Below are 21,324 nucleotides of genomic sequence, written 5' to 3' on the forward strand. Positions count from 1 at the left end.
AGATAGAGCATGCTTGGACAAATCGATTACTTTACATGAGCTGCATGAAGCAGCAAGATCACTTCAGAGGGGTAAGTCACCAGGCATGGATGGCATTCCGCCTGAGTTATATCTAGCTGTCTGGGATATTGTTGGTCCATTAATACTTGACTCCATTAACTTTGCTATTGAAAAAGGATCTTTTCACAGAGACCAGAAATCAGCTATTATCATATTATTATTAAAAAACAACAAAGATCCCCTGGATTGCTCCAGCTTCAGGCCCATCTCACTAATTTGCGCTGATGTTAAAATTTTTGCAAAGGTATTGGTCACGAGAATCGAACCCCTAGTAAACAAACTTGTTCATCATGACCAAACGGGCTTTATTAAAGGGAGAATGGCATCAGATAACTTAAGAAGGTTACTGCATGTAATTGATCTAGCTGATTCTTCCCAGGAGCCCACTGCGGTGTTTTCACTAGATGCGTTCAAGGCATTTGATCGACTCGGCTGGGACTACTTATGGCTACTTTTGGAGCACTATGGCTTTGGAGCATCATTCATTGGGATGGTTAAAGCTCTCTATTGCTCGCCGACTGCCTCTGTGTTGACAGGTTTTTGCAAATCCCAGCCTTTTGAGCTTCAGCGAGGTACGAGGCAGGGGTGCCCGCTCTCTCCCTTACTGTTTGCGCTCTCTTTAGAACCCCTCGCACAGGCTGTCAGGCAAAGCCAGTCCATCTCCCCAATCTCATTGTTAGGCACATCTCACCACATCTCATTATTTGCTGACGACATCCTTCTTTATCTCTCAGATGTGAATAAAACAGTCCCTCATGTATTACAATTATTTGATAAATTTCATGATTTGTCTGGCTATAAAGATAAACTGGGCAAAATTTGCATTAATGCCAATTGGTCCTTCAAAAGACAAGCTTTCTTTACCTTCATTTATTTCAAATGTGACTTCGTTTGTGTACCTAGGCGTTAAAATAAGTGGTTCCTTGTCAACCATCCTGCGAGAGAACTACTCTGAACTCACACAAAAAATAACTGCAGATCTCCTAAGATGGAGCTCTTTAAAAATCTCAATGCAAGCAAGAGTCACTATTCTCAAAATGAACATTTTACCACGTTTTAATTTCCTATTTTTTATGTTGCCTATGCAACCACCTCCAACTTTTTTTTAAATTACGCACTCACAATTTTCTAAGTTTATTTGGGCGGGCAAACGGGCCAGGATTCGTCTCTCAACATTACAACGGCCTAAAGAAGAGGGTGGACTAGCTGTCCCCGATTTAAAACTTTACTTTCTGGCCTTTCAGATCCGATCTATACATGTTTGGATGGATCCAGAATCAAAGATTCCATGGCGACCAATAGAAGCTAGGTTGACCTGTCCCAACCATCTCACAGATATACCTTTCATACAGACAGGACGGAAAAGTACATTAAGATATGGTATTATTATCTCCTCTACTCTGAAAGCCTGGCGTGATGCTGAAAAGACACTGGGTAGGCCATTTAAACTGACTTTGTCCTCTCTTTTATGGAACAACCCTTGTTTAATATCAGGCAAACAACATTTTACATCCCCTATATGGTCATCCAAAGGCATCCACATAGTTGATGACATTTACAATAATGGGACCCTGCGCACATTCCAAGACCTCCAACACCATTATGATCTCCCAGGTTCATCTTATTTCCTTTATCTCCAACTCAGATCTGCGATGAAGGCGTATGGAGTGCCCTGGCACCCAATACGTTCACATCCATTGTCTATTCATATCTATCTCAGTAGCTCTTCACGAGGCCTGGTAACAAAATTGTATAACCTTCTGATAAGGAACTCCATGAAACCTCTTTCTGTTATGTCAATATGGGAAAGGGAGCTCAGGGCAGTGGGTGTTAAACCTGAATGGGAGGAGATATGGGATAATCTACCTCTAACGTCTAAATGCTTGGCTCATCGATTAATTCATTATAAGATTATCCACAAAGCATACACAACCCCATATATATGTTTCAAGATGAATATCTCTCAAAGTCCACAATGCATGCTTTGCCAGAATGCCACAGGTACATTTCTTCATATGTTTTGGGAATGTCCCATTATAAGTATATTTTGGAAATATGTTATTGAGATGTTATCCAAGTTTCTTGACACTACTCTTGTGTTAGACCCCTGCTTCTGTTTACTGAATGATGATTCCTCACTTGAGATCTCTCTGCGTGACAAACGTCTGGCGTTTGCTGGCTCCACAGCTGCCAAAAAGACAATTCTTCAGCTGTGGTTTAAACCTGATATCAGTGCTAAATGCTACTGGATCAGATCCTTACTGGACATTGCATCATTAGAGGAAACCACAGCCCAACTGAACAACGCCAGTTTATCTACAGTAAATGCATGGAAAGAACTTTGCTCAAGAATTAAGGACATTCTAACCAGTTGAGGCCTACTGATATGATGTCCCTGCTATGTGTTTGTGATTTTTGTTTTTTTATATTATTATTATTTGATCTGCCTTTTTTGTTTTTGTTTTTGTTTACTCTTGGGTGCACTATTAAGACATCTTGCTTGTGCATATTCTTCTGACAGTGCAAATAAAAAGTATAATCAAAAAAAAAAGTCTGTTGTTTTGAATTCTGAATATAAAATCTACTCGGCTGATTCTAATTAGCACAAGTAGGAGAACTAATTAGTGCAATCAATGTCATTCCACTTTATCTCATCTCATCTCATCTCATCTCATTATCTGTAGCCGCTTTATCCTGTTCTACAGGGTCGCAGGCAAGCTGGAGCCTATCCCAGCTGACTACGGGCGAAAGGCGGGGTACACCCTGGACAAGTCGCCAGGTCATCACAGGGCTGACACATAGACACAGACAACCATTCACACTCACATTCACACCTACACTCAATTTAGAGTCACCAGTTAACCTAACCTGCATGTCTTTGGACTGTGGGGGAAACCGGAGCACCCGGAGGAAACCCACGCGGACACGGGGAGAACATGCAAACTCCGCACAGAAAGGCCCTCGCCGGCCACGGGGCTCTAACCCAGGACCTTCTTGCTGTGAGGTGACAGCGCTAACCACTACACCACCGTGCCGCCCTCATTCCACTTTATTACACATAATTTTTTTAATGAATTGAAATATTAGTATTTCTTTTTTTATGCAGTTATTTTGTGTGTGTGTCAATACCAACGCCTGTTCAACATTTCATGTGAATAGCTGCACTGGAAATATGTTTAAAAGAAGAATAGTTGACATGTGGAATACTTATTTCCCCCCCCCCACACACACACACACTCACACACTGTATGCTATATCCTTTAAACACAACACATCTTAACCTAATTTGACACTTACGGGAAATTTTAGAGCAACATATGAGAACGAGCTCTCCACCCCCATCACCATGGTCATGATCATCATCAAAACAACAAGTAAGGGAACATTTTTTGGAAGAATGGCGTTCATCCCTTCATTCCAGTTCCAGAGAAGCAGTTCTGGCATCTTGGCATGGCCCGACACCTTACTAGGACCCTTTATATTGCTTTTTGCGTCTTTTGTTTTATTTGTAACCCATCTGTTAGGACACAAGATGAAGGGAAATAACAAGAAGAAGTGAATATTGTTGACACTTCATGTACTCTGGGGGTTTGAAGAAATTTTGCTTACAAGGGTGCTTTGGGTTCTTCTTCGAATGTTAAGTACGTGCAACAGAAATTTTTTTTTTTAAATTTCTGCCTTTTATGAACTGAAACTGGCCAAAAAAGAAACTCCGCCTCTTGAGATGTTTGAGAAAAACGGTTTGTTATGAGAAGACGGCAGCAGTGGACACTGGAATTAGCGCCAAACCGAACAACACCTCAAGGAGCAGGATGCTGAGAGATCGTCTCACTTTAACACTTGGTAAATTCAACATTATCAATACATCTGGTTTGTTCTTAATGTTATTATATACGGTAATTACTGATAGAAGATATTTTTACAAGTATTTATTATTAACTAGTCTTTGGATGATGTTAGAATTTAGAAATCGAACATGATTCTAATACAATAAAAGATTAACATTTTGGGAAACGCTGATGTAATATCTTTCTAAACAGGAATATAAATAAGTTTCTCATGAACCTAGAAACTGAGAAGTCTCAACTCTGAAACTGAGTTCCTGAATCTAGAAAAACTGATGTTGAGAAAAATGGTTTGAAAAATCGATGGAGCTTCATGTGTTTCCACTCTAGCTGGTGTGGTTGATAAAGTTGATAAAGACAAAATATAATCTTACTTTAAGATGTGTGAAATGCATCAAAGTGTTTCACTTCTTGTTTGAGGAATTGCTGATTTCAGTAAAATGCGGTCAGGACTGAAGACAAAAGTTGTGTTTGGGCCGTAATCGTTAACGGTTGTCAGAGTTTTTTTCTTCTTTAATTTATTGTGGTATTTGAGAGGAAACTCTTTTCACCAGAAGGTACAGGTAAGGATATCGCAAATATACAGTGGTCTCCAGAATTTCTGCTGTTCCTCATAAAAACAAACAAACACATGATTATTTTTTAATAATATTGTAGCAGTTCATATGGGTGGAGCACAGAAAGACGGCAGGCCAGGGCTAAGTTCCACAACGAAACTCTTTTATTCCACTTATTTTTGCTTTTCAGCTTTTACTCACTCACACTATCACACACTCTACATACACATGCGTTGTGGTTGGGAGGGAACCCCCTTCCTCTGCTCTCTCTCTCCTTATATAGGCAGAGATGCCTACTAGTACAGATTGGCCGTATTTTGTACGGAAAAGTTACGTAAATACGATGTTACGGCAAACAGTGTTATTCTGTACGGAATTATTATAAAGTCTTAAAAAATTCCAGTGAGTTGTTTTTAAATGTCCAAGCGACTTTTTCAATCCATGCGCGATTCATGGCTATTTATTTTTACGACAACCGCACATGCTGTGTGTGACATGCGCAGATTCCGCACATTTGTTCACGCTATTTTCACTCGACATCACACACGCATGGTGCTGCTTCTCAATAGTGGAACTGAAACGCTCAGTATCGGGACAAGTGAAGCACAGGTCTCAGGTGTTCCTCCCACGATATACGGTAGAATGGCCGTGCATTACACCCAGTCAAAAGGGCAATGGATACGCGCACTGCAAACTGTGTAGAACTGACATTAACATCACTCATGGTGGTCGCGATGACTGCACTCGGCATGTCAACTACAAAAAAAACCATATGGAGTATGCTGAAATGGCGAGTCAGGCGGAAAGTAAATCTGGGGGTATCCAGCAGTTTTTTACGAAATCTGTGGATGAAAAGACACGGAACGTGACCCGTGCTGAAGCGGTGATGGTTGTCCTGTGCTTGGAGTTGAACTTGCCGATTAGTGCCATGAAATGTGAGTTAAACTTATTCAGTTTCTTTTTACATGTCTGATTTTTATTCACTGAAATATCAAACACTGGCTGTACTTCTTTAATTCAAAGTCTTTTCAGTGTTGCAAGTGTAAATGTACATGTAGTATGATCAAAAACAGAATTTTATGATTAGTGCTGTTGGGATTGTGGCAAAAAATGGATCATTCCACTGTTTTAAATACAATTATAAATGTCATTTTATTCAATGTCTCTTCTGAAGCATTATGCTGAAGTATTTATATATTGGGACATTAAGATAACAATGTCGGACTCTCTTTGGCATGAAATAAGAAATTTTTTTTAAATTTTATTAGAATCCGTAAACAGGTAGAACATTTTGCCAGGCAATATAATATAATACTTTTGAGGAGTTATATTCAATACCAATGATTGGTAGTCAACCGTAATGTCTGCAAACAGGGAACACTATTGCATTTATAAAAATGTGAGAAATTGTATGATCTAGAAATTTGTCGAGTGGAAATTCAGTTGAGATGGCTGCTCGTGTTTTGTTTATTCAATTCACACAAAACAGTACTTTTTAATAATTTAAATGTTAAACATATTGGTATATACACCTCTTTATAATGGAAATGCGCATAAATTAATGTTACTGAAAGTCATTCCAAAATACTGAAAAATGTTTTCAAGAATACTGAAATTCAAAATTTGGGGTAGGCATCTCTGTATAGGGCGCGGTCACTGGGGAAGAGACACAAACACAGATTAACCAACATCAGGTGCAGTGATTCTGCCACTTACCTTCCCTGACTCCGCCCTCTGGTCACAGACCGATGCTTGACCACGCCCCTGCTGCCACAAATATATTATGTATTATTTTTATCATTAAATGATTTTATTTTTCTATGTTATGGACCCTCTTGTGAGTCTGAAATAAAGATTGAATTGAATTGAAATGAAAAACATGCCAAATCTGACAAAATTTAAAGAAAGAAAGAAAGAAAGAAAGAAAGAAAGAAAGAAAGAAAGAAAGAAAGAAAGAAAGAAAGAAATGTTCCACACAGGGAGACGGTGGTTTGTCTTTGGTATTAGGTTCAGACTTTGACATAGAGCTGTTACTACAGAAACAACTAGTAGTTATCACCCGTGAACCTGATTTCGTCTGAATGGCTCAGTGGAGAGTTGAGTATATGTGTATATATGTGATATACAGTGGTGCTTGAAAGTTTGTGAACCCTTTAGAATTTTCTATATTTCTGCACAAATATAACCTGAAACATCATCAGATTTTCACACAAGTCCTAAAAGTAGATCAAGAGAACCCAGTTAAACAAATGAGACAAAAATATTATATTTGGTCATTTATTTATTGTGGAAAATGATCCAATATTACATATCTGTGATTGGCAAAAGTATGTGACCCTTTGCTTTCAGTATCTGGTGTGCCCCCCTTGTGCAGCAATAACTGCAACTAAACGTTTGCGGTAACTGTTGATCAGTCCTGCACACCGGCTTGGAGGAATTTTAGCCCGTTCCTCCGTACAGAACAGCTTCAACTCTGGGATGTTGGTGGGTTTCCTCACATGAACTGCTCACTTCAGGTCCTTCCACAACATTTCCATTGGATTAAGGTCAGGACTTTGACTTGGCCATTCCAAAACATTAACTTTATTCTTCTTTAACCATTCTTTGGTAGAACGACTTGTGTGCTTAGGGTCGTTGTCTTGCTGCATGACCCACCTTCTCTTGAGATTCAGTTCATGGACAGATGTCCTGACATTTTCCTTTAGAATTCACTGCTATAATTCAGAATTCATTGTTCCATCAATGACGGCAAGCCGTCCTGGCCCAGATGCAGCAAAACAGACCCAAACCATGATACTACCACCACCATGTTTCACAGACGGGATAAGGTTCTTGTACTGGAATGCAGTGTTTTCCTTTCTCCAAACATAACGCTTCTCATTTAAACCAAAAAGTTGTATTTTGGTCTCATCCGTCCACAAAACATTTTTCCAATAGCCTTCTGGCTTGTACACATGATCTTTAGCAAACTGCAGATGAGCAGCAATGTTCTTTTTGGAGAGCAGTGGCTTTCTCCTTGGAACCCTACCATGCACACCATTGTTGTTCAGTGTTCTTCTGATGGTGGACTCATGAACATTAACATTAGCCAATTTGAGAGAGGCCTTCAGCTGCTTAGAAGTTACCCTGGGGTCCTTTGTGACCTCGCCAACTATTACACGCCTTGTTCTTGGAGTGATCTTTGTTGGTCGACCACTCCTGGGGAGGGTAACAATGGTCTTGAATTTCCTCCATTTGTACACAATCTGTCTGACTGTGGATTGGTGGAGTCCAAACTCTTTAGAGATGGTTTTGTAACCTTTTCCAGCCTGATGAGCATCAACAACACCTTTTCTGAGGTCCTCAGAAATCTCCTTTGTTTGTGCCATGATACACTTCCACAAACATGTGTTGTGAAGATCAGACTTTGATAGATCCCTGTTCTTTAAATAAAACAGGGTGCCCACTCACACCTGATTGTCATCCCATTGATTGAAAACACCTGACTCTAATTTCACCTTCAAATGAACTGCTAATCCTAGAGGTTCACATACTTTTGCCACTCACAGATATGTAATATTGGATCATTTTCCTCAATAAATAAATGACCAAGTATAATATTTTTGTCTCATTTGTTTAACTGGGTTCTCTTTATCTACTTTTAGGACTTGTGTGAAAATCTGATGATGTTTTAGGTCATATTTATGCAGAAATATAGAAAATTCTAAAGGGTTCACAAACTTTCAAGCACCACTGTATATGTCAGGGGTCGGCAACCTTTTTGCCATGTAGTGCCAATTAGAAATTTTCTTGTTAGTTAGTGTGCCATTCAAATAGGTGTTGTTAAGTATGTGTAATTAGACACCACACGTTTTAGACGGATATGGATATTTAATGCATTGAGCAAATGTAAAACACCATTTCACTTGTTTTATGCCATTAACCTCACACACAAGGTTTAAAAACACTCCCCCCCACACACACACATTGGATAACAACATTGCAAGCAGCTTATACAAATTCACAAAATAACATCCAAAATCTTTCAGTAGGTAACAGGCCCAAGTTATTCACAATAAAGATGTAGCAGCCTAATGGAAATGGAACTGATGAATAATAAAACTGCAGAAAAAAAATTAAATAATGAGTGTCAGAGAACATTGACAAGTAGCCTACATAAAGCGGCTTAACAATAAACTGCAAATTTGAAGTAGCCTTGTTACAAAATAAATGTTTTGCCTATCAGTCAGTGTGATCCCTGGCCCTGCTTCCCCTTACTTAGCTCCGAGATGTGGGGATGGTAATTGGTCACTTTGAGTTGGACGCATGCTTCCGAATGGCCCGTTGTCAGACAACTTCGGGAAGGGCAAAGTGCATTCTTCATGTGCGAAAATATCTGTTCACACGGATATGTTGATCCGAACACTAACAATAAAGCCAGTGCGATATTGCGAAGACAGTTGAACTTTTCGGGTAAAGATGCCCAGCAGGGTTCATTGGCTTTAAACAGCAGAGCTCCTCTCTCACAGTCACATCACAATATCTTGCCATCACTGCCAAACGTGCCACATCATTCACATCTACGCTTTCGTCAAGCGCAATGCTAAATACCGCTGCATCTTTTATGCCAGTTGTTTGCTGCACCCTTAGGTTTTCTGCCATTTCATCAATTCGTCGCTCAACAGTTCTGTCTGATATGGGCATGTCTTTTATTCTTGATTTTATTGTCTCTTTATTTGGCAGCCCCTCAAAAAGACTATCCGAGCCAGAGAGAAAGGCCTCCTTAATGTATTCACCGTCTGTGAATGGCTTTCCATGTTTAGCTATGCAGTGAGAAATTATATAGCTAGCTTCAGTGGCATTGTTTTTAGCTGAGGCAAAGACTTTTAAAGTGTGGGCTTGCTTCCCATATCCGCACACTGCGCGTGAGATTGATTCGCCCCTATCTGAGAAATCACATGTGAAGTTCATGTGGTTTTTCTGTAAGGGACAATTCCATTTTTTATTATTAAAACATAACACATGATACTTTTTATCCATTTATAGTTACATGTGATGTTGTCGAACACTTATGAAACTCCTTCTTAATTAGTCTTAATTTCTACGGCGTGTCTGAGAAACAAGTCCCTGTGAATGAGCTGTTACTCTAGAAACAAATGAATTGCAGCACAGCATACTGTAGTATATTCAAATATAGCTGAGGTTTATTTATGTTTCAGTTTAATTTATTGTTACTAAGAGTATTCGACAAACATCTGAGGGTTTTTACATCACCACATGGTTTAATGAAATTCCTCCTCTTTATTTTCTCTCCATAGTCAGCGTTCTTGGAGTTTCTCTGCTGGCTGGTAAGTGAACTTTTCATTTGAATACATTTGGTTTACTCTCTAGATCAGGGGCATCAAACTCAAATTGTGACCAGGCCGCACCAGCAATTTTTGTGAACCTCTGAGTTCCAATAAACTACAGCTATTAAAGGTACTTTATAAAAGAGAAGTCAATAGAGCAGCGGCTAGAATTATCAACAGTCCATGATTATCGACAGCTTTTCACATTTACCAATAAAAACCTATTTTACAAAGGTGTGTTTCAGTTACAAGAGTTATTATTGGTTAATTAATCAACCTGAAGACCCCCCCCCGCCCTTTGATCTTGTCATCTGATGACACAGCTCGTTACCTGAGATGGAATTTTTTTAACACGATCAGCAATTTTTAGGAAAACCCGGATGTTTTCATCGCAGGTAAGCACGGTGGAAAGATCATGGACATGTTTTTACTGATCAAATTCACTGGTATTTCATGATCTCCTCATCAAAACCTACTTTGTTTCTTACTCTTTCATTTGACAGTCGCCATTTTGTATCTAAACGGACGTTTGAGAATCACGTGAGGTGTCGATAATAGTGATCACTTTCACCGGTGTCCACCATTATCGACACCCTGTGGGATTAAGGGACATTTACAACTGTTATGGATCGATCTTTGTGTAACATTGTTGAAGTAGATGAAGTACTTTAAAAAAATAAAAGTGCTGTGATTTATAATAATTTTTTTTCTGATTGATAACAGAATGGAATGTTTATAGAGGATTTGGAATCTGATTGCAATAAATAGAATTAGACCAGAATTAAATTCCGAGCATATAAAAAATTACATGCTTGAAATATTCAGATTTTTCTATTCCATTCAGAAAATATTTTTTTGCAATTTGTTACAAATATCTACTACATATTACAATATCAGTAGACATTTTATATTTTTAGTTGTAAATTTAAAATCTCATTTAATAAAATCACTTGTTTGAAAATACTGAAGCTTCACCAATCTGAATCTAATTGCAACAAATGAGAGCATTGTTTGAATTATTGGTAAACTACAAAACTAGAAATTAATACAAACAACAACGAATGATTAACAAAATGCGATCTATGAAAATACTTCGAAAGTGGGTAGAAAGTGGAACAAAAAGATTTTCTGATGCAGGTTAAACATTATCAGTTCATTTGTTTCCAAACATTAGAATTACTTCCTCATTTACATAAACGCCGACATCCATATATTTATATAAAAGATATTTTGTACTAAATATAAGTCTATGAAAAACAAATTTTAAATAAAAACTATGTTTTGTTAACTTACCACATATTGATGATGATGATGATGATGATGATTATTATTATTATTATTATTATTATTTTATTATTTTTTTTAATAAATAATCGTCTGGGTGTCAATAATTGTGGAATGGTGTCACGTCGGGAATCAACTCATTCTTTTTCCAGTGGAAGTTTGAGTAATTATTTGTGCACAATTTATGTATTGAAAGTCTTTTTTACTTTTGCAACGGCCAAAAGATCATTAAGGTGTTGATAATTGTAAGTCTTTAACAGTAAAGTTGGTGGGTTTAATGATTTTTTTAACTCCTTCAGCCTGCATCCATTCCCTCGAATTAAAAGTCACTTCATGTCTTAAAGTAATCATGGATGTCGTTTCTCTTTACTTGGTTGAGCGATTCTTGACATAACATGGATTACTACAGTTGTGTTTTGGGGCTATTTACTTTTATTCTATCCACATTCACTGGATATGAGCAATCACGTGTTCTGATTGGCTGCTCTATGACTGGGCTATCAGCTCATATATCATGAGGAGAGAAAAACAACATGGCAGAGTGCATCAAGTCAGACATATCACTTTGTTATCAAGTATTTAAAAGAAACAGAAATAGCTACAATATAGCCCCCCCCCGAAAAAAAACTCCTGTTCCACACTCCAGCCCAGCTGGTGGTGGTAATGCATCTTAAAGTTGGCTTGCCAACCACCAAAAAACCCTACAGAAGAAGAGGAAAATGGCAGCGTGTGTTGCTGAACCAACCGAGGATGAAATAAAAACTCTACTCAAAAACAAAACACAAAAAAACCACAAAAAAGCAACAAAATCCATCCCTCCATCCATAATCTGTAGCTGCTTATCCTGTACATGGACATGGGCGAGCTGGAGCCTATCCCAGCTGACTATGGGTGAGAGGCGGGGTACACCCTGGACAAGTCGCCAGGCTTACGCAACAAAATATGGAATAAAAGTATTTGATGGTAAGAACATTTCTTTTTTTATTTTTCAAGAATTATCAAATTTTTCACATATTGCTGTCTTCATTTCGCCGGTTTGTTTACATTCTAAGTGGAACTGATTTTGTCAGAGGTTTTGTATAAAGTTTTTATTTATCAAATTTGCAAAAAAAAAAATATAAAAATGCTCTGTTTTCTCAAAATCCACTGAATGTGAATAGAATAAAACAGTTATTCCACTCAATGTCGTATATGGATTATAGACAACTCAGTGCTACGCACCTCATCGGCTATCAGCTCACGTACGACTCGATTTTGTGGAATAACCGTTAATTATTATTTTTATAATTTACTATTTACTCTTAGATCTCAAATGCATTAAGAAGGTAAGAAACTCATCCACTAATTAACTTTTGACGAGGCACACCTGTTAATTGAAAAGCATTCCAGGTGACTCCCTCATGAAGCTGGTTAAGAAAATGCCAATAGTCTGCAAAGCATCATGAAGGTAAACGCTGGATACTTTGAAGAATCTAAATATCAAGCACTTTCTTATTTACCACACAATTCCATATATAATATAAATGAGAACCCCTGACAGAATGGTGCAAGTGTGTATGATGATAATCAGCCGTTTTGGTCCTTGGTCACTCTCTTATCTCAGCGCTACATCAACTTTTCTTTTTTTGTTAAAACATATTTGTCAGGGCGGCACGGTGGTGTAGTGGTTAGCGCTGTCGCCTCACAGCAAGAAGTTCCGGGTTCGAGTCCCGTGGCCAGCGAGGGCCTTTCTGTGTGGAGTTTGCATGTTATCCCCGTGTCCGCGTGGGTTTCCTCCGGGTGCTCCGGTTTCCCCCACAGTCCAAAGACATGCAGGTTAGGTTAACTGGTGACTCTAAATTGAGCGTAGGTGTGAATGTGAGTGTGAATGGTTGTCTGTGTCTATGTGTCAGCCCTGTGATGACCTGGCGACTTGTCCAGGGTGAACCCCGCCTTTCGCCCGTAGTCAGCTGGGATAGGATCCAGCTTGCCTGCGACCCTGTAGAACAGGATAAAGCAGCTAGAGATAATGAGATGAGATGAGACATATTTGTCAGTCTCTCCACTGGGTGCTACAGTCCAGATTTTAGACTGAATCACACTAGAGGAGAACATGCAACACATTTCTGAGTCTTTTTAGATGCAGGTCTGTCTGCATCAGACACAGCAGATCGATGTCACGTCCACGCACATTTGTGCTCTGTACATGTACCGCACGCTGCAAGGACTAATTACCATGCACCTGTTCCAGATCAGAACGCAATCACAGCACACGCTTATAAGGACTCCGAACACACACAGTTTTGGGCAAAGTATATGCATTGTACTTAGCAGCCCACTTACATCTGTCCAACTGACCATTACTGACAGAAAACTTTGCCATAATGATGGATGTACAAGATGAGTTTATTTACAGGCAAACAATACAAAACCATGAGACAGAGGCGGGGTTGTGAAACAGGCAAGGGTAATTTGAGGATCAATTAGGATGTCAGAGAACATGCAAATCAGAGTCGAGGAAACAGAACACAGAGTCGAGAACCAGAGAAGCACAAAACAATTTAAGGCTCAATAACTTGGAGTATTAAGTACAACACGTATACTTCACAGAAAACTGTGTGCGTTTGGAGTCCTTTAAAGCATGCGCTGTGATTGCACTCTGATCTGGAACAGGTGCATGGTAATTAGTCCTTGCAGTGTGCGCTGCGTGTGGTAGTCTTTTGTGCGCACTACGTGTGGTAGTCTTTCGCACGCGCTGCATGTACAGAACGCATATGCGCGTGGACGTGACAAGAGATCTCTATTCTTTTAATTTTTCCTCATTTTGGCCTGTTTTGTGGTTAGGTTCTGATAACTGTTCTTACAAATTAGCAGTTAAAATTTCCTCTTCTTAGTTTTTTTACTACCTTGTACTGTTCCTGGTTTTTTTTAGGGTTTTTTTGTTTCATATTTTTTCTCTTTTAATATTTTGTTGATTATTTTTCAAATTTTTTAAAGCTACTATAAGTTTTATTTCTCGTCTCTCGTCTCGTCTCGTCTTCTTCCGCTTATCCAGGACCGGGTCGCGGAGGCAGCAGTCTAAGCATGTAAGCCCAAACTTCCCTTTCCCCAGACACCTCGGCCAGCTCCTCGGGAAGAACACCGAGGCGTTCCCAGGCCAGCCGAGAGACATAGTCCCTCCAGCGTGTCCTGGGTCTTCCCCGGGGCCTCCTCCCGGGGGGACATGCCTGGAACACCTCCCCAGGGAGGCGTCCAGGAGGCATCCGAAAAAGATGCCCGAGCCACCTCAGCTGGTTCCTCTCGATGTGGAGGAGCAGCGGCTCTACTCCGAGCTCCTCCCGAGTGACTGTGCTTCTCACCCTATCTCTAAGGGAGCGCCCAGCCACCCTGCGAAGGAAACTCATTTCAGCCGCTTGTATCCGCGATCTTGTTCTTTCTGTCATTACCCAAAGCTCATGACCATAGGTGAGAGTCGGAACGTAGATCGACCGGTAAATTGAGAGCTTCGCCTTTTGGCTCAGCTCCTTCTTCACCACGACGGACCGGTAAAGCGACCGCATCACTGCGGAGGCTGCACCGATCCGCCTGTCGATCTCACGCTCCATCCTTCCCTCACTCGTGAACAAGATCCTGAGATACTTAAACTCCTCCACTTGAGGCAGGACTTCTCCACCAACCTGGAGAGGGCAAGCCACCCTTTTCCGGTCGAGAACCATGGCCTCGGACTTGGAGGTGCTGATTCTCATCCCAGCCGCTTCACACTCGACTGCAAACCGCCCCAGTGCATGCTGAAGGTCCTGGTTTGAAGAAGCCAACAGGACAACATCATCCGCAAAAAGCAGAGATGAAATCCTGTGGTTCCCAAACAGGATTCCTTCCGGCCCCTGGCTGCGCCTAGAAATTCTGTCCATAAAAATTATGAACAGAACCGGTGACAAAGGGCAGCCCTGACGGAGTCCAACATGCACTGGGAACAGGTCTGACTTACTGCCGGCAATGTGAACCAGACTCCTGCTCCGTTCGTACAGGGACCGGACAGCCCTTAGCAAAGAGCCCCGAACCCCATATTCCCGAAGCACCCCCCACAGAATACCACGGGGGACACGGTCGAATGCCTTCTCCAGATCCACAAAGCACATGTGGACTGGTTGGGCAAACTCCCATGAACCCTCGAGCACCCTATGAAGGGTATAGAGCTGGTCCAGTGTTCCGCGACCAGGACGAAAACCGCATTGTTCCTCCTGGATCCGAGGTTCGACTATTGGTTGAATTCTCCTCTCCAGTACCCTGGAGTAAACTTTCCCTGGGAGGCTGAGAAGTGTGATTCCCCTATAATTGGAGCACACTCTCCGGTCCCCTTTCTTAAAAAGAGGGACCACCACCCCAGTCTGCCACTCCAGAGGCACTGTCCCAGACCGCCACGCGATGTTGCAGAGGCGTGTCAACCAAGACAGCCCCACAACATCCAGAGAATTGAGATACTCAGGGCGGATCTCATCCACCCCCGGTGCCTTGCCACCGAGGAGCTTGCAAACCACCTCAGTGACTTCGGCTTGGGTAATGGACGAGTCCACCTCTGAGTCATCAGCCTCAGTCTCCTCAGTGGAAGACATGACGGTGGGATTGAGGAGATCCTCAAAGTATTCCTTCCACCGCCCGACAATGTCCCCAGTCGAGGTCAACAGCTCCCCACCCGCACTGTAAACAGTGTTGGCAGAGTACTGCTTCCCCCTCCTGAGGCGCCGGACGGTTTGCCAGAATTTCTTCGAGGCCGACCGATAGTCCTTCTCCATGGCCTCCCCGAACTCCTCCCAGTTCCGAGTTTTTGCCTCTGCAACTGCCCGAGCTGCAGCACGCCTGGCCTGCCGATACCCGTCGGCTGCCTCAGGAGTCCCGAAGGTCAACATGGCCCGATAGGACTCCTTCTTCAGCTTGACGGCATCCCTTACTTCCGGTGTCCACCACCGGGTTCGGGGATTGCCGCCACGACAGGCACCGGAGACCTTGCGGCCACAGCTCCGAACAGCTGCGTCCACAATGGAGGTAGAGAACATGGTCCACTCAGACTCAATGTCCCCCGCCTCCCTCGGAAGCTGGGAAAAGCTCTCCCGGAGGTGGGAGTTAAAGACCTCCCCAACAGAGTGCTCGGCCAGACGTTCCCAGCAGACCCTCACCATACGTTTGGGCCTGCCAGGTCTGTCCAGCTTCCTCCTCCGCCAGCGGATCCAACTCACCACCAGGTGGTGATCAGTTGACAACTCAGCCCCTCTCTTCACCCGAGTGTCCAAGACATAGGGTCGGAGATCAGATGACACGACTACAAAGTCGATCATCAACCTCCGACCTAAGGTGTCCTGGTGCCACGTGCACTTATGGACACCCCTATGCTCGAACATGGTGTTCGTTATGGACAAACTGTGACTAGCACAGAAGTCCAATAACAAAACACCACTCGGGTTCAGATCGGGGAGGCCGTTCCTCCCAACCACGCCCCTCCAGGTGTCACTGTCATCGCCCACGTGAGCATTGAAGTCCCCCAGTAGCACAATGGAGTCCCCAGTCTGAGCACCCCTCAGTACCTCTCCCAGGGACTCCAAGAAGGCCGGATACTCTATACTGCTATTTGGCCCGTAGGCACAAACAACAGCAAGAGCCCTCTCCCCAATCCGAAGGCGCAGAGAGGCGACCCTCTCGTTCACTGGGGTAAACTCCAACACATGGCGGCTGAGCTGGGGAGCTATAAGGAAGCCCACACCAGCCCGCCGCCGCTCACCACGGGCGACTCCAGAGAAGTGGAAAGTCCAGCCCCTCTCGAGGAGCTGGGTTCCAGAGCCCAAGCTGTGCATGGAGGTGAGCCCGACTATCTCTAGCCAGTACCTCTCAACCTCCCGCACAAGCTCAGGCTCCTTCCCCCCCAGCGAAGTGACATTCCATGTCCCAACAGCCAGCCACTGTGTCCGGGGATCAGGTCGTCGAGGCCCCTGCCTTCAACTGCCACCCAATCCACACTGCACCAAACCCCTACTGCTACCTCTGTGAGTGGTGAACCCACAGGAGGTCGGGCCCACGTCACCTCTTCGGGCTGAGCCCGGCCGGGCCCCATGGGCAAAGGCCCGGCCACCAAGCGCTCGCATACGAGCCCCAACCCCGGGCCTGGCTCCAGGGTGGGGCCCCGGCTGCGTCCTACCGGGCGACGTCACGGTCCTGGATTTTTTCTCCATAGGGGTTTTTTGGTGAACTGCTCTTGGTCTGGCCTGTCACCTAGGACCTGTCTGCCTTGGGAAACCCTAACAGGGGCATAATGCCCCCGACAACATAGCTCCTAGGATCATTCAAGCACACAAACCCCTCCACCACAATAAGGTGGCAGTTCTAGGAGGGGAAGTTTTATTTCTATTTTTTTTCTTTTTTTTTTTTTACTTTTTTCTCTCCCTCTGTTAGAAGTGTCATTAATACACATGAATAATTATTGATGACAGTCCCGAACAACGTGGATTAAAAAATAGTAATGGATTGAATGTTAAAAGGTGTTAGCGTATCGTATAATATTCATTACCCAATGCAAATTATGGAAAGTTCATTGTTCATTATGTTAAAAAAAAGCATTTTTGAAAAATGAATAGGATTGACTTCCATTACTTCATTGTATTATGGTTAATTAACACTAACGTGTTTTGTTGTTTGTCTTAGATGGCGCTAACACACGACTCGCTGGTGGCAATCACTCCTGCTCTGGTAGAGTGGAAGTATATTATAATAGCCAGTGGGGAACAGTGTGTGATGACGACTGGGACATGAATGATGCGCGGGTGGTGTGTCGACAGTTTGGATGTGGTGATGCCGTCACTGCTCATCAAAGTGCACACTTTGGTCAGGGAAGTGGCCCAATATGGCTGGATAATGTTCGGTGTTCCGGAAATGAAAGCAGCATCACACAGTGCCCTCATAATGGATTCGGATCACACAACTGTGGCCATGGTGAAGATGCTGGTGTTACTTGCTCAGGTACAGAAAAGCTCTTATGATGATCTCGTCATCCATGTGGTTATATTTGTATTGCATTGATTAACCTTTATTGGTTTGTACAAAAAGTCCACAAGTGGAGCACAATTATTTTTCTGACACTTTAGTAACTTTTAGTAAATTTCAACTGTTTGAACTTTTGGGACAATTTACTTTTTACTACCTGAGATCTCAGAGGTTTTTTTGTTATTTCTATTTTCATGGTTTTTTTTTTTTGTTCAAATCAAACAACTGTATACCTCGAATCCAACTTTGACTGATGATGTACTAGGTACTGTTTTTTTTTTCCTTCCACAGTACTCACTTTAAGTTACTTCCTTTTTTTTGAGATACTGTGCTGCGAAAGGTCTTTATTGCTTTCAATATAACTCCTTTAAAACTTCAGTCTGTTGTTCCGTGTGTCATTGGGGTAGATGTTGCAGGTCTGATCCAATAATGGGTCAGGTGAGTCTCAGCAGTCTCCTCATCGGATCTAGAATTAAAGTTAGCCCTAATTTTCTTGTTTGATATTACACTGTCTTAAAGTAACAGGTGCAAGTAGGAGCTACATAAGTTTTATTTCTATTTTTTCTTTCTCTTCCTTTACTTTTTTCCCTCCCTCTGTTAGAAGTGTCATTAATACACATGAATAATTATTGATGACAGTCCCTAACAACATGGATTAAAAAATAGTAATGGATTGAATGTTAAAAGGGGAGTTTGCATGTTCTCCCCGTGTCCGCGTGGGATTCCTCCGGGTGCTCCGGTTTCCCCCACAGTCCAAAGACATGCAGGTTAGGTTAACTGGTGACTCTAAATTGAGCGTAGGTGTGAATGTGAGTGTGAATGGTTGTCTGTGTCTATGTGTCAGCCCTGTGATGACCTGGCGACTTGTCCAGGGTGTACCCCGCCTTTCGCCCATAGTCAGCTGGGATAGGCTCCAGCTTGCCTGCGACCCTGTAGAAGGATAAAGCGGCTAGAGATAATGAATGAATGAATGAATGAATGAATGTTAAAAGGTGTTAGCGTATCATATAATATTCATTACCCATTGCAAATTATGGAAAGTTCATTGTTCATTATGTTAAAAAAAAGCATTTTTGAAAAATGAATAGGATTGACTTCCATTACTTCATTGTATTATGGTTAATTAACACTAACGTGTTTTGTTGTTTGTCTTAGATGGCACTAACATACGACTCGCTGGTGGCAATCACTCCTGCTCTGGTAGAGTGGAAGTATATTATAATAGCCAGTGGGGAACAGTGTGTGATGACGACTGGGACATGAATGATGCACGGGTGGTGTGTCGACAGCTTGGATGTGGTGATGCCGTCACTGCTAATCAAAGTGCACACTTTGGTCAGGGAAGTGACCCAATATGGCTGGATGATGTTCAGTGTTCCGGAAATGAAAGCAGCATCACACAGTGCCCTCATAATGGATTCGGATCACACAACTGTGGCCATGGTGAAGATGCTGGTGTTACTTGCTCAGGTACAGAAAAGCTCTTATGATGATCTCGTCATCCATGTGGTTATATTTGTATTGCATTGATTAACCTTTATTGGTTTGTACAAAAAGTCCACAAGTGGAGCACAATTATTTTTCTGACACTTTAGTAACTTTTAGTAAATTTCAACTGTTTGAACTTTTGGGACAATTTACTTTTTACTACCTGAGATCTCAGAGGTTTTTTTGTTATTTCTATTTTCATGTTTTTTTTTTTTGTTCAAATCAAACAACTGTATACCTCGAATCCAACTTTGACTGATGATGTACTAGGTACTGTTTTTTTTTTTCCTTCCACAGTACTCACTTTAAGTTACTTACTTTTTTTTGAGATACTGTGCTGCGAAAGGTCTTTATTGCTTTCAATATAACTCCTTTAAAACTTCAGTCTGTTGTTCCGTGTGTCATTGGGGTAGATATTGCAGGTCTGATCCAATAATGGGTCAGGTGAGTCTCAGCAGTCTCCTCATCGGATCTAGAATTAAAGTTAGCCCTAATTTTCTTGTTTGATATTACACTGTCTTAAAGTAACAGGTGCAAGTAGGAGCTACATAAGTTTTATTTCTATTTTTTCTTTCTCTTCCTTTACTTTTTTCCCTCCCTATGTTAGAAGTGTCATTAATACACATGAATAATTATTGATGACAGTCCCTAACAACGTGGATTAAAAAATAGTAATGGATTGAATCTTAAAAGGGGAGTTTGCATGTTCTCCCCGTGTCCGCGTGGGTTTCCTCCGGGTGCTCCGGTTTCCCCCACAGTCCAAAGACATGCAGGTTAGGTTAACTGGTGACTCTAAATTGAGCGTAGGTGTGAATGTGAGTGTGAATGGTTGTCTGTGTCTATGTGTCAGCCCTGTGATGACCTGGCGACTTGTCCAGGGTGAACCCCGCCTTTCGCCCGTAGTCAGCTGGGATAGGCTCCAGCTTGCCTGCGACCCTGTAGAAGGATAAAGTGGCTAGAGATAATGAGATGAGATGAGACTTTTGAGGAGTTACATTCAATACCAATGATTGGTAGTCAACCGTAATGTCTGCAAACAGGGAACACTATTGTATTTATAAAAATGTGAGAAATTGTATGCTCTAGAAATTTGTTGAGTGGAAATTCAGTTGAGATGGCTGCTCGTGTTTTGTTTATTCAATTCACACAAAACAGTACTTTTTAATAATTTAAATGTTAAACATATTGGTATATATACCTCTTTATAATGGAAATGCGCATAAATTAATGTTACTGAAAGTCATTCCAAAATACTGAAAAATGTTTTCAAGAATACTGAAATTCAAAATTTGGGGTAGGCATCTCTGTATAGGGCGCGGTCACTGGGGAAGACACACAAACACAGATTAACCAACATCAGGTGCAGTGATTCTGCCACTTACCTTCCCTGACTCCGCCCTCTGGTCACAGACCGATGCTTGACCACGCCCCTGCTGCCACAAATATATTATGTATTATTTTTATCATTAAATGATTTTATTTTTCTATGTTATGGACCCTCTTGTGAGTCTGAAATAAAGATTGAATTGAATTGAAATGAAAAACATGCCAAATCTGACAAAATTTAAAGAAAGAAAGAAAGAAAGAAAGAAAGAAAGAAAGAAAGAAAGAAAGAAAGAAAGAAAGAAATGTTCCACACAGGGAGACGGTGGTTTGTCTTTGGTATTAGGTTCAGACTTTGACATAGAGCTATTACTACAGAAACAACTAGTAGTTATCACCCGTGAACCTGATTTCGTCTGAATGGCTCAGTGG

At 41.8% G+C, this 21,324-nt stretch overlaps 1 protein-coding gene across 1 annotated transcript in view; it reads left to right on the forward strand.

Moving 5' to 3' along the window:
• Positions 1-21,324, forward strand: part of LOC132869092 (deleted in malignant brain tumors 1 protein-like) — an 88,652-nt gene that overhangs the window by 12,122 nt on the left and 55,206 nt on the right. The window contains exons 2-6 of the mRNA XM_060902444.1: positions 2,164-2,381; positions 3,816-3,903; positions 9,760-9,789; positions 17,743-18,057; positions 19,237-19,551. Coding sequence (XP_060758427.1) covers positions 2,164-2,381; positions 3,816-3,903; positions 9,760-9,789; positions 17,743-18,057; positions 19,237-19,551 — 966 coding nt within the window. The remainder of the gene's footprint in view (positions 1-2,163; positions 2,382-3,815; positions 3,904-9,759; positions 9,790-17,742; positions 18,058-19,236; positions 19,552-21,324) is intronic.

This window comes from Neoarius graeffei, chromosome 20 (genome assembly GCF_027579695.1).
Source record: "Neoarius graeffei isolate fNeoGra1 chromosome 20, fNeoGra1.pri, whole genome shotgun sequence".
NCBI classification, from domain to species: Eukaryota; Metazoa; Chordata; class Actinopteri; order Siluriformes; family Ariidae; genus Neoarius; species Neoarius graeffei.